The sequence below is a fragment of the Gasterosteus aculeatus genome, chromosome 13 (genome assembly GCF_964276395.1).
Source record: "Gasterosteus aculeatus chromosome 13, fGasAcu3.hap1.1, whole genome shotgun sequence".
Taxonomy (NCBI): domain Eukaryota; kingdom Metazoa; phylum Chordata; class Actinopteri; order Perciformes; family Gasterosteidae; genus Gasterosteus; species Gasterosteus aculeatus.
In genome coordinates, this window is record NC_135701.1 from 3,344,538 (window position 1) to 3,358,977 (window position 14,440).

At 44.3% G+C, this 14,440-nt stretch overlaps 1 protein-coding gene across 2 annotated transcripts; it reads left to right on the forward strand.

Annotated features, from left to right (window-relative positions):
• The first annotated feature begins 1,722 nt into the window (after positions 1–1,722).
• LOC120830431 (somatomedin-B and thrombospondin type-1 domain-containing protein) lies at positions 1,723–14,440 on the forward strand. 2 transcript variants are annotated; one of them, XM_040195070.2, is made up of 5 exons: positions 1,723–2,177; positions 10,010–10,195; positions 10,434–10,524; positions 12,267–12,425; positions 13,235–14,440. In XM_040195070.2, exons 1-5 carry the CDS (start codon positions 1,937–1,939, stop codon positions 13,338–13,340), a joined length of 783 nt encoding a protein of 260 aa, XP_040051004.1. In that variant the 5' UTR covers positions 1,723–1,936; the 3' UTR covers positions 13,341–14,440. The 2 variants fall into 2 exon arrangements, with proteins under 2 accessions (XP_040051004.1, XP_040051005.1); XM_040195071.2 differs by having other exon boundaries at positions 1,736–2,177; positions 10,013–10,195.

Below are 14,440 nucleotides of genomic sequence, written 5' to 3' on the forward strand. Positions count from 1 at the left end.
AGGGATCGAACAGGGCACTCATTGTTCCGGTTTTGGCTGATGCTCATGTAAGCTATCGCTCTCTCGCTCTCGCTTCCTCTCTCTCTCTCGCACGCACACACACACGCACACACACGGGAACCCCCGTTTTTGTTGTGAGAAGGAATGCAAACTCCCTGCAGAAGAAGGTGAGGACAGTGTGTAGTGGATATTTAGGCCCCAATAATAAAGGGAGGAAACTATTCAATTTTTGAAATGTTTTTTTATTTATGAACTCAATCTGCAAGGTATGAAGCTCTAATGTAAATGTAGTGAGGTATAGAGTAGATGTAATATAATAACACCATGAATACCTTTTGGAAAGCGCTGATGTGTGCATGCAAACAAACAGTAGGTGGAGCTGTTGCTGGAGCTTCAAATACATGTGTTTGTGTGAGTGTGTGCGTCTGTGCGTGTGCACGCTTCCTTCTGTGTGACACGCAAGAATCAGTGATGGGAGAGAATTCCTCCTTCGTATCTGTACAATAGGGCTTTATGAGAAGGGTCAAAGAATCTACCCACCTCCCTTCACCCTTACATCATCACTCTTCCTTCTCTCCGCTGCTTGGAGAGACAATTGAGCCGAAAAATCTCATCATCACAGACATCTCAGGCCTTTAAGATCTCATCAAAACTGAGGGCTGAAAAAGTTCATCCTCTCTGATCTTTGAGACATGGTTTTAAAGTTCTGCTTCTTTATTTTGCCCAACATGTGTAAATAGGGGGGCATAAGTTTTTTAAAATCCTAAATACACATCCTTGTATATTTATACCTTGTTTTTCTTTCATTTTCTTTTTCTTTGCCATTGTTCTCAATACATATTTGGTCCATCTCTTTTGACTTGTGACGTCTTGTGACTTGATTTAAAAGAAGAGCAATTTACCCTTTCTTGTTTGATCCATCGTTTTGCCCAGAAAAGGCCCAGACATAAACCTGGTGTAAAGTTGAAATTTACAGTTCATTTTTGTATTCCGTAGTTCCTTCTTTCTAATACCCTTTAACTTTTAGCTGACCTGATATATTTAGTATTGGACCCAGATGTGTGTATCACTTCCTGTTGTGACTTTAGAGGATCAGTGAGCTCACTTATTGACCTGTGATGTGTCTACTTTAACTCTCACAGTGGGATTTGAACCCCCCCCCCCCCCCCCCCCCCCGCTCAGTTTCTCCCTAAGAGTGGGAGGGTGAGTAATGTTATTGTTCTCCAGTCTTCGTGTCTAAAGGGTAGATACTTTCGACTCTTTTTTCTTTTTTTTTTTCTTCTCGTTTTGTGCTGCGGCTCCAAACGGGATCTCTGAGCAGCTGTTGATTATTTTTATGTCCGCATCTTCTTTTCTATTTAACGGTTTTCGCCATAAAGTGGCGGCGCCGCTGTCCGCGGTGCTGAACGGGATCTTCTGATTGGAAGCTGAACTGACATCGTCCTACAGACATTAGTCCACTCGCCCTTTTTGTGAATCAATGGAAATATTCTGTAAGGCGTTGCGATTGCCTATTTTGGAACTTATTCGGAGAGGTTGTCTCCAAAACTAAATGTATCCTCCGTTTTCATCTCATTTGTGTCTCGAGAGGAGCAACACACCGAGATAAGACACCCTGCAATCACTCTGGTCTGTCGAGCAACAGATTAAGAAACCTGGCGTGTGTGTGTGTGGGGGGGGCACTGTACGCCAACAGTAGCTGTAAGGGGCGGTGTCCAACACAAGGATAGATGAGAGCTGGTGCGCACACGGGCTCCACTTTTACGGATCGGTTGTTCGCGTCAAGGAGTCAAAGCCGACTTTACCTGGGATTTGGATCTACAGGGTCTTTACCACGTAACTCTGCATCAAGCGGACTGTGTGTGTGTGCGTGTGTGCCTGCTGTAGCGTGCGTGCGTGTGAGCAAGTGTAGGACCACCGGGGCAACTTCTCCGTCATGGGAGCGCGTGGATGGAGCTCTCCGCGTCTCGGTTGGTTCGTCGTTTGGGGATATCTCGCGTTTTTGGTCCCGCGGGCCGAAGCCGGCTGCGGGGAAAGAGAGAGCCCCAACTGCTGCACCGGCCGGAACAACGAATGCTTCGAATACAGCGAGAGGAAGACGGCGTGCTACTGCGATACCTACTGTCAAAAAACCGGAGACTGCTGCGAGGACTATCGGCGCGTGTGTCAAATGTCTGGTGAGTTTCCACCTTGCATCATTTGATGCGCTTTTTGAGAAGCGTGGAAGCTCAACTTTTAAGTGCGCATATCTGTGACGCCTTTTAGTTTGAGCCATGCCTGGCGTTGAGGTGACATGGAGACAGTTGGACATACTGAGACATACTACACATAGCTGTCTCTCTTCACTGCGCCAATGGTGCTTGTTTGTCTCAGCTGATGTTTGCTCTTCATGTGGTATTTTCCCCCACAGCAGGTTCCGTGTGTTTTTAAGTTTGTGGGGTTGACCCCTTGGGGCCCCAAAAGTCATCTATTTGGGATGTGGAGAGAGTGATATGAGCGTAGTGATTCAGAGACTTGAGAGCGAGTGTGATGGCTCTCAGAGTCCCTCTTCCTCCGCTGTCCGCTGCTATATATGGACAAATTCAGGGAATGGACACCATGGAAACGGAGTGCCAAAGATGGTCAGGGTCACAGCAGAACGTGCGTGTGAGTAGTGACAGAGAGGAAACAAACGTAGGTACGTCCGGTGTAAACACACCTACCAGGGCCGCTGTGTTAACGGGCGGCAGCATCCTGTCGCTTAAAAAGTGTGCGCTAAAGTGCTGTGACGCAGTTTGTTAGACCTCTGTTTACTGAGTCCCGAGCCGCCTGCTGGAGCCGAGCGGGACAGCAGCATCGCTCACTACTGCAACTATTAGGATGACTTGAACACTTGTGCTTTGTATTACAATATGATAAACTGTTCCGTTCATAAGTATTCACCCCGTTGGACCTCCCATTTTGGAGTGTGCAAACTGGTATTAAAATATACTTAAATAGACTTTCCATTTGATCAATACAAAACAACCTACTTTTGAAGGTACAAAATACCTTTTAATGTGACACAAACAACCATGAGTATAACAAAAAAGTATCTACCCTCCTACATCTAGAGATGGAAATCCATTCATCTTGGCAAAGACTGAAGCTCAGTCAGATTGGATGGAGACCGTCTGAACAACAATTTTAAAATCTCTTCTCAATCTTCTCATTTGGATTGATGTCTGGGATGACTCGTCCAATTTAGAACATTAACACGCTTTGATCTGGCTGCATGTTTAGGGTCATTGTCCTGCTGGGAGATGAACCTCTGCCCCATTCTCAAGTCTTTTGTAGATTTCAGCATATTTTCTTCAAGGATTGTCCTGTATTTGGCTCCATCCATCTTTCCCTCAATTCTGACGTTTCCCTATACAGCTGAAGAGAAGCATCCCCACAGCATGATCCTACCACCACCATTTTTCCCTGTGGGGATGGTGTGCTCAGGGTGATGAGCAGTGTTGGGTTTCCACCACAATGAATTTAGTATAATAAGTTCCATTTTCATCTGACCAGAGCAGCTTCTTCCACATGTTGCTATGTCTCCCACATGGAGGCCAGATTTGTGGAGTATACGGGGCTAATAGTTGTCCTGTGGACAGATTGTTCCAGCTCAGCTGTGGATCTTTGCAGCTCCTCCAGAGTTACCATCTACGTCTTGGTTGATTCTCTGATTAATTTCTCCTTGTGTGACTTGTTCGTTTGGTTGGATGGCCTTTGCTTGGTAGGTTTGCTGTTGTGCCATGTTCTTTCCATTTTTTGATGATGGATGGATTTTATGGACCTTCGTGATATGTTCAAAGCTTGGGATATTTTTTAACAACCTAATCCTGCTTCAAACTTTATTCCTGAGCGGTTTGCTGAGTTCCTTGGTCTTCATGATAATCTTTGTTCAGTAATGCTCTCTAACAAACTCTGAGGTTTTCACAAAACAAGTGTATTAATACTGAGATCCAATTGCTGACAGGTGGACCCTATTCATTAATTGTGGGAATTGTGAAGGCAATTGGTTGCAGCAGATCTGTGTTAGGGGTCTATCAGTAAAGGGGGTGAATATGTACTCAACACTTTCCAGATTTTTATTTGAAAGTAATTTTAAAATCCGTGTAAACTTTCCCCCAATTACCAGATGATGGACTGTTTTGCGTTGGTTCATTACATAAAATCCCAATGAAAAAAAATTAAATAATAAATAAAATGTAGAAAAGTCACTGTAGTGATCCATCTCAGTCAGCATCATGTCTGCCCTTAGTTAAAGTGGTATTAAGCTCTTGTCAGACGCTCTTTGGAGTTGATATGGAGGTGTTGTTCAGATGAAAGATGGGATATGATTTAAACCGTGTGGCGAATGTTTCTGTGATTGTAAGTGCTCAGTTGAGAAATGTTTTAAGGAAAGACTAAATCCTCCTTACAAGTTGTGGTCTGGCAAGTACAAGGTGTTTGCTGCAACAGACTGGCAGAACGGGACAATTGCTGCAGTGTTCTCGTGGGTTTGATTAAACTACATGGGGAATTTCTGCAAACAATTATATCTAGGCAGGATAGCGCACCAAAATGGTTTCCCGCAATGATTCGTCATTTGGAATTAGTTATGGAGTGGTGGTGGCCAGTGTGCTGGGAGTCACAGTTAGGGATTGGCCAACCTCCTTCAAGTTTAGAGGGAATGTACCATACAAATTCTACTTTTACAGTGCTTGTTACACATACATTAGGCCCTATATAACCAATCCAGATACCCCAATGATTAAGGCATCTGTATTACCTACCAACCCCCGCCACAACCTCCAGTCCTCACCAGTATTTCTCTCTCGATTTATTCCCTCAGTAAACATTATAAACATGAGTATGGTCTCAATCTATAATTTCAAGTCTTCTTCAATACAGCATGATGTTAATTTATTAACGGGTTGCAAAGAAGCCAACATGGCAACGACCAACCGTCCAAACTCAAGGCTTCAATATGACTGTCCACAAACCAATGGGAGGCAACGCTTATGTCCATTTCTTAGACAGTCCATGCCAGCAACTGTTTCGCTCCGTATTTTTTCCGCAGACACCGATTTTTTTATTTATGTTTACAGAAACTGAAAACTCAAGGTGGGAGTTGTCTCCTGTTGTAGGAGTACATTATGTCTATGTCAGCCCTACAGCGAGTCTCTAATTGCTCATTCCTCTTCACATGCTCCAGAGAGAGGATGGAAGGGTCCGCTCCTCTCCTACTGTGAAGCCTGGTAGTTGTCATTGTAGCAGGAAGGCGTACCGTAGCCTCTGCCTCAAATACACCAGAGGTTCGCTTATCCTTCATCCTCTGCTTCTCCTCTCCGTGAAGTGCTGTCATGTTACGGTATTTGCTTGTCTCCATCGACGTCGACTCCCTATTTCTTCTTCCTTCGCATCCCCCCACGTTCCTAACCTCTAGAGTGGTGGATGTTTTTGGCTGGCTAGTGTGAAGCGGGCCGGCTGTTGTAGTTTGTCGCCAGGTTTCTCCTAGTGTTTATCCGAAATCTACATAAATGTACACACATTAAACTAGAATGATCTGTCAAGATAATGATTGATTTCTTATAAAGTTGGGCAAACCAACCCTTCAAGACATAAAGAAAATATCCCTTATTAATTCCTGTGGGGAAATTATTCTCTGCTTTAAACCCACACAGTGAAAGCAGTGTGCTGGCGTGTAGGAGACCAGCAGTTAGGGTTTGGGTGTTTTGCTTAGAGACATGGAGCAGCCGGGGTTTGTAACCTGCAGATACCGCCGCACCCTCTCACACGTTCATGTACCCCCTCTTTCCTCTAGCGTTATGACCAAATCCCCCTGTTTATTTTATTTGGCGAATGTTAGCATGCTAACATTCGCCAAATAAATATGTGAACAACGTCAGTGTTTTAATATTGTTACCATGAGCTAATAGCATGCTAGCTTTAGCATATTATAGCCATATCTGGCTTATTTGATTAAATTAATTTCTAATTCAATTCAATTCATTTTGTATAGCCCAATATTACAAATTTGCCTCAGTAGGCTTTACAGTCTGTACACATGCAAAATCCTCTGTTCCGAAACCCACACGTCGGCACAGAAAACCCCCCAAAAAAACAACAAATGAAAAACCCTTCCTTGGTGAAAAAAAGAGAAGGGAGAACATCAGAGGAGGATCCCTCCCCCGGGATGGACGGACTACAATGGATGTCATGTGTACAGAATGAACAATGTATAATACATTCAATTCCTATGACAGAAATTGTTCAAATAATGGCGAGTAGTAAACCAGGTGTACGGCAGGACCACTGCAGGGACCACCACCATCACATAGAACCACCATCCACAGAAGCCTGTGGGGAGGGAGAGCACAAAGACTCACAAGCAAAGGGTAATGTTGGTTTATGATCAGAGTAATGGTAAAATTATTCATATTTAAAATAATAATAATAATAATGGCAGCAGTTGGCAGCAGGGCCGAGGCAGGAATAGGGTCCGGGAACCATGATCCATGGAAACCTGTGAGGCGAGAAAGCACAAATAAAGAAAGAAAGTTAGTGATGCGCAACAACGTTAACCGTAATAGAAATGGGAATATTGATTTGTGGAGTACAGGGTAGTTGAGTTTTTCAGTTTCAGTTGTTATGAAGTGCAGTCAGCATTGTGAATTCTTCTGTCCATGTATGCTGTAGCTCTTATTATTACGCTAGAACAAAGTGTTGGGAGGCCACGCTTGGCAAACACTTTTTTAGGTTGTGCAATTCTCAAAAAGAAAATCTGTCTCAGCTGTGTTTGGATCCTTGTCTCAAGGTGTACAGGAAACATTTATGAGCTAACCGGTTATTAGGGCTCAGTCCCGTGTCCCTCTCCACTATTAACGGGCTCCTCCCTTGTTTAGTCAAACGTAAGGCTTGTCTGATGGGGCCAAGGCGCAGATTTGTATTTGCGGCGGGAGGGTGTTGTGGTCCTCTGAAGCAACTGGACATCTGGGTCCCATCAGAGAGGAGATGGAGCGAGAACACAAGGGGTGGGAGGGTGAAAAGAAATGGACCCAAAAAAAGGAGCCAGATGGGGGTTAAAAAGGGGAGAGCTCGTGACAAAGTGGAAGAGGGAGGTGGACTAGAAGCCAATTGTGGCATGCAGGTCTGATAGGTCTGTTGTTAGTGAAACCCTTGACATAGAAGCTGACTTCAGTGGAAAGTGGAGGAATGCGTAGACACCATTATCTGCAGATTGTCTGTAAGGAGATAAAAGTGATATTTGATGCACAGCAAGTGGTTTGGTTCATTTAATTGCGCTTGTCACTTCCAGACTGGACTACTGTAATTCTTTGTTATCAGGCTGCTCTTGTAAATCTCTTAAGCCTCTCCAGTTGATTCAGAATGCTGCAGCACGTGTATTAACAAGAACTAAGAAAAGATCCGTAGATCGTAGTTCCTTCTGGAGCCTGGTCCTGACACCTGCCGTGGCCCTGCTGACACCTGATGCTGCCATCATCATCATCATCATCATCATCATTATTTAAGATATTAATCATATTACTGTACTCATAAACCAACATTACCCTCTCCTTAAGTCTCTGTGCTCTTCCTCCCCACAGGCTTCTGTGGATGGTGGTTCTATCTGATGGTGGTTCTATCTGATGGTGGTTCTATCTGATGGTGGTTGCCCCTGCAGTGGTCCTGCTGTGCGCCTGGCTTACTACTCACAATTACTTGAATCATTTCTGTCATATGAATTGCATGTATTATTCATTGTTCATTCTGTACACATGGCATCCATTGTAGTCTGTCCATCCCGGGAGTGGGATCCCTCCTCTAACGTTCTCCCTAAGGTTTCTTCCCTTTTTTTCCCTCTTGGAAGGGTTTTTTCATTTTTTGGGGAGTTTTTCCTGTGCCGATGGTGGGTTTCGGGACAGAGGATGTTGTATGTGTACTGAAAAGCCCTCTGCGATTTTGGGCTATACAAAATAAAATGAATTGAATTGATTTGGCAATAAAAGCCATAGTGCCATGAACTCCTTCAAACAAACCCACATTCGTCACCATGTTTGTTAATGTAGCGGCGTTAAACCATCCTGTTAAAGGTATAATGTCTACAAGATTAAGGACATGTGAATAAACTTTGTTATGAGTTTTACACACAATAAGCTTAATCAGAACATCAATGTGTATATACAGCATGTTTGATCATATTTGATCGACTGTGATTTGATTGAATTGTTTAACTTTTTTAAACTAAGCCCAATAATTAGAATTTCCAGTTTTAGGGCATAAAGTTTTATAGATTTTGCTGGTATCATTTGTCCAGTTTGTCCAAGGCCACTATATAAACTGGATCTTCTGCTCTAGAAGATGAGAGAATACAGATCTAGTCAGTAGCGGATAAACCGCCTCGTTTGAGTGGAACCTCACTAGAGTACTTTAAAACACTTACAACACTGAAAACTTAAAAGCTGATCCAAAAATAGGCCAAACATGCTGACAATGAGTGCCATTTGTTTCCTGTATCAGGGGGGTCAGAAGTTAATGGCTTGCTTTCCGACTGGGCACTTTCCCGTCAACAATGGGGGACAGGAGTTTGGTAGGGGGGGGTTGTTAGGCTGTGTCAGGCTGTCAGCAGGGTTAGCGTGTGGGTGGTGGGACTGTCGCACTGGTGGTTCCAGAAACAGAGCCGGCGACCCCCTCGGTTTGTTAATTGCCTTCTGACCTCTGGGGGCCAACAGGTCTGAGAGCCTCAGTCAGGGCCTTGTTGGTGTGTGTGTGTCAATTAGAGATGCCAATAGTTTCCCCCTCCGGTGCGGGAACTTGCTAGCCTACAGGTTTCATTGCCCCTCCAGGGTGTAACAAGCATTGTTTTTGTGTGTGTGTGTGTGTGTGTGTGTGTGTGTTGATGAATTGGGAAAAGCGAGTGGCAGGTGGGCAGCACTAATGTACAGGAATGCAGAGATTCCACAGTGGCTTTGTGGATCTGCTGTGTCACTGAGACAGCCCCCCCATCCCCTCCAAAGCCCCAACGGGACCATGGGAATGAACTGAAAAGGCGGCACCTTGAAAGCTCTTTCTCTCTCTCTGTCTCCCTCTCTCACCTTCTCCTCATCACACACACATATTTAATCACAGCATTGTGCTGTGCGTGCATGTGTCTGTGTGAACAGGAAAGAGAGAGAGATATTAAAGACATTTAATGAGTTTGTGTATAATCATTTTGTTGTCTACAATTAAAAAAACAATATGAGAACATAATATGGCTGTTTTTTGGTGTTTGTCGAGCGGGGACTAAATGTAGCTTGATTAGACCAGTCTGGGCTTTCATCGAGAGGCCATCTGACTAACACAGCTTCCTCCTAGCGCTTGTAATTTCCCATATCCGCCTACCGAAGGGGAAGCCTGATTGTTTATGTGGTGTGCTGCATTTGAGTGTGTCTGTGTGTATCATTAAATGTGTGACAGAGGGAAACCAGTGAGAGGACAGGCTACACAATTAGCCCCCTGTTTAAACGGCCCCACACATACAGACTTCACAGGGTCACAGACTTCCTGAGTCTGGGGCAGACGCTAATGACCCGGTCGCCCACCGACCTGGGTAAATGCCTTGGCGCAATATTGTGCAACTCCCATATCTGTGTGTGTGTTGCAGCTCACGCAACAGCAGAGATTAGGGGAACATTTGCAACTACATTTGGGGTAGAGATCAGTTCCGGTTTGCGATTGGTTCCTCCCCTTCCTTTTCTGACTTTCATCTCCTCCAATCATGGATGATAATACCCTCTCTCTCTCTGTGTGGAGGTGACCACATTGTTTGTCACCTTAGACTATATAACTCAAAGAGAAGAAGGAAATGTTTGAGTAGCCTTGATGCATGATTGTATGTGCAACTCTGCTCCTGCTTGAAAATCTTTAATTAATAAAACCTGCTCAATGATTTTCCGCCGGAATAAAAATTTTCTAACATCATTGCTCCCAAAAAAATCTCAACATCAGCTGATCTTTGTCTCCCTGCTTCCTCCAGCAGCCATTGACTGTGTGGTGGGATCTTGGGGCCCGTGGTCGCCGTGCACGTCACCATGCGGGGTTGGCAGCACGGAGAGGATTCGCCAAGTGTCCGTGCCCCCAAGGAATGGAGGCACGCCCTGTCCAGACCTCAAGCAGCGCAGGGGATGCTTCGGCAACAACGCCATATGCAGCAGTGCCAAAGGTCGGACCCTGATCTCTTCCTACTTCCCTTTCTGCACGCACTCCCTGCGCTGAACCCCCTTAGTTGTTAATCTCCAGCCGCATCCTCTCAAACCTCTTTTTGCTGTTGAATTCCCAGTAATGATTCACCAGCACTTTGAGTAATTTCTATTCATGGCACAAGACATGCGGAATGTGTTCATACTTCCACTGACCTTTCTGTCATTTATTTTTCCAATCGGTGTCTGCCCAACCTGCAGAGGTGGCAAAAATCCTACCGGATTCTTTTAAGAGGAACTTCAAGGACCCTTGGCGTCGACCTCACATGCTGATGAAGGAGGAGAAGGCCAGGTAAGGCCCCCACCATCAGGCTGCAGACAAACACATACACACACACTGCTGTGTATACTTAGCCTCTGCACTGCTGGCTCTTATGGAATGTTAGTGCAGGGTGGGTAATTACAGGTGAAAAAGGCAGCGCATGGATTGAGCCTGCGTAGAGATTTAGATTTACAGCAGCTCCTTTTTTGAAACTGCTAAAAATATTCCAAAAGTAATGATATCTTTAATACTCATGACTACGATATGATCAGTAATACGTAGCTTTTATGCCAGCAATGGTTTTATTTCAGAAAACCTTTTTTCTGCCAGGTTAATTTCGGTTTCAACTTTGTTTTGTCTCAGAGTTCTCTTGAGGATCAACTTTGTGCTCCAGTAGATTAGAGAAGTCAGAACAGCCCCAAGGCTGCCACAGCACGCAGGGCCTTGAAATTGCTTTGACTGTGTAATATGAACGCTGTCTGCTGAATAGTTGCATCACGAGCTGACCTTTTGCTGATAAGGCCGCCGTGATCCATATGAAAAGCAACCCTCCCTCCTCACCCCCAGACCGTGCGTATGTCGTCTTTGATAGGAGCTGATTGCTGATGTTTTTATAGCTGGAACAATCAAGAGGCCGTGTAGTGAGTAAAATCATTGCGGGTTCTCTCTGATTAAAGAGATCATAGAGATCACTTTGTTTTGACTGAAATGCAAAGCGTCGGGGGGGGGATTACCCATAAACATACGTGTGTGTGTGTCACAGAATCAGGGCGGGCTTTCACACAAACATCTAGTGACCCCTGGGAATGAGGGTTGACAACGACAGGAAATGACGATCGTGATTGTCTCTGGATCGCTTGTTATTCTCTGATAAACCAATGATGGGAAAGTTTCAAATTGTATTATAGTTATGAAGGTCTGACTTTAAATGTTCTGAACACCAAGGCAGGTGTTTCCGTTCCACCTGAATTACCTCTTCTCAGTAGAGTGTGGGGCCATGTGCAGACTGACATGTCACATGTTGTTAGGGGGCGGGACAAATCACACCTCCATCATTCCCATTGATAGATTTGTGAATAAATGCTTAACCTGAGCCGATGTTTAATCAGCCGGAATAACTGAAACCCCTTTGTGGCTTTTCACACACTTCTACATAGCGTGTTAAAGTCTTTCAGGGATTAACACGTAGGGGTGTTGTTGATATTTAGGGTAGTATTTCAGCGCTACAAGGGCTAAGAGGATGCTTTGTTTGAGGTTCAGCACCACAAACCAGTTCAAGTCGGTATGTTGAAACGTTCCCTCATACAGTCTAGCATCATTTTAAAATAATCCCAAAGGTACATACTAATGAAGCATTTGTTGTTAATTGACTTCTATTTGTGTTTTTTGCTCTTGTTGTGTTTGCCTTGTTGCAAAGTTTTGAATCACAGTCCCATAATAATGATACAAGAACTTAAAAATGAAAAAGGCACTCAATAAGCACTATATGAAATAATAGTGAACGTTTCTTTCCAAACCACCCTACTGAAGATGATAAAAACAAAATAAATAGTGTCCTATAGTTCAAAGGGACAGGCAGAGATTGAGCTGTGTTGATATTTTCCGACCACACTGCTGGATCCCTTTCAGAATGTTTGTGTTGTAAGTTTGGATGAAGTATTTAGTCTGACTGCTGCGTTCTACCCTGACCCCTTTATTCTTTCATTTATTTTGAATAGATATGAGAGTCAAATCTGCTGCAAATGACTTTTGACACATTTCCCTGGTTGCAGCTACTGTGTGTACCTGCGGGTGAAGCAGGCCAGCGCAGCCTGTAGACTGAAACTGTGGAGTGCCCAGCTGGTGAGAGAGAGGCTGGTCTGTGCCGAGTGTCAGAGCGATGCCATGTCAAAGTCCGACCACTGTGGAGGTGACGGCCTGGAGAGCACCAGGTAAACCCAATTAACCTTACTAAACCGAACTAAACCCAATAAACCGAACTAAACCTTACCAAACCCAATAAACCCAGGTAAACCGAACTAAACCCAATAAACCGAACTAAACCTTACCAAACCCAATAAACCCAGGTAAACCGAACTAAACCCAATAAACCGAACTAAACCATACCAAACCAAACTAAAGCCAATAAATCCAACTAAAAGAAAACTAAACCCATTAAATCCAACTAAAAGAAAACTAAACCCAATAAACCCAAATAAACCTTACTAGATCCAATAAACCGAGATAAACCCAAATATACCTCACTTCACCCAACTAAACCCAAGAAAAACATGTTCATACATCAGGTGTCTCTGAAATTCTCAGTTTAGGGCAGAGCAGCTTTTAATGTCACGCAGCCATCTGCAGACAGGAATGAGCCCATGAGCATGGCACCAAACGTGACTAATTAATGTCTTTGCATGCAGTTAAAGGTGCCGCATGTTGAATGATGAACCGCCAATGTAGCTCAATCAATGGAGGTCTGTGGATCTGAAAGAAAGGAAAAACTTTGGGTGACACTTTGTACCCTATATATGATGACCATGTACATACAATAGTGAACAGTCAGAATAAGCATCCATTGGTCTGTCTAAAATTGAATCATTTGGAAAAGATTGTCGTCTACCCCCCCGCCTCTCCCAAAAATCAAAAATCAATCAATGTCTAATAAAAGTAAGTAATTAATTAGCTCAACGCCCATCTTTGTCTCTCTGTCTGTCTGTCTCTCTCTCTGTCTTTGTCTCTCTCTCTCTCTTACCAGAACCTTCTGGGCGGCGGCCTCGGTGCCGGGCTGTCATGGCTCCTGGGTGCGAGAGTTGTCCTCTGATGGTTGCCGGTGTCCCCCCTACTCTGTGCTCTTCGTGTGAGCCGAAGCGCGAGCGACCACACGCCCACACGCCCACAGGGGAAGACCAAGCCAGACGCCCCCCACCCACCCACCGTACCCACCACCACCACCACCACCACCACCCTACACAACCCCTTCCAATCCAGATTAGCGGATGGGTAAACTCAAGGAGATCAGCAGCATCCTGCCACTTGTCCCCCCCCTCATCATACTCTGTACTGTACACATTATTACCTAAGCACACCAAAGGTCTCTCCTTTAACTACTACAGCCACATTTTGTACTTATCCTCCCTTTCAAAGCACAGCAGCATCTATGTACCTTTGTTTTTCTTTTTACCTCTGAATCTCTGCTATCTACCTCCATCAATTCCAGTGCACTTGTTATTGCATAATGTATAAATATATAAATATATTATTTTGCTTTATACATTTTCTACCTTTGAGCGTTTATGTGTTATGTATATGTACTTATATATCCACACGTATTGTATCCAACAGTCGAAGAACACCAAACGGCAGTGGAAGCCCTCAGCCAGCCGCCCTTTAAATGGAGAATCCTAGAACTGGTTCTTCAGAATTTTACCCGACCACCTAAACCCCTTGAGTCAACATATCTGTGTTTTCACAGTGTTGTCCCTGTTGTTCTTTTTTTTATCCGTCAAAATACATTCATAGCAGCAAGTCAAGTTGAACATCAGATATTGATTCTCAGGTGCTAGTCGACTTTGTTCTCCTCCCCTGACGGTGTTTCAGTATAAAGGGACTAATGGCTTGTCGAGTCCTGACACTGTTGGAGAGAGTGGAGAGGGAAAGAAGGAGGGTTAGGAGGGTTTCACTACGCTTCTCGCTGTCCTCAGAAATCCTTTCAGCCAAGAGCCATCTAATAGAACCACCCGCGTACCGCCATATAACTCCAGTTCTATTCCTGCAACAATCTGCTCCATCTGCACTTCTTTTTTCCCTCTCCGCCCTCTACGGACTGAATTGTGACTTTCTCTCTCCATGTCTCTGTGTTTGTGTGTTTATTTATTATAATGATGTTATTAGTGCAGCACAGCATACTCTGTACACTGTCCATAAGTGAAAAATAAACTACTATACTGTCCTTTCTTCTCTC

Coding starts and splice junctions, on each gene's coding strand:
- LOC120830431 (XM_040195070.2), top strand. CDS start 1,937: ATGGGAGCGCGTGGATGGAGCTCTCCGCGTCTCGGTTGGTTCGTCGTT. Junction 10,196..10,433: donor CATATGCAGCAGTGCCAAAG/GTCGGACCCTGA, acceptor CCCAACCTGCAG/AGGTGGCAAAAATCCTACCG. Junction 10,525..12,266: donor ATGAAGGAGGAGAAGGCCAG/GTAAGGCCCCCA, acceptor CCCTGGTTGCAG/CTACTGTGTGTACCTGCGGG.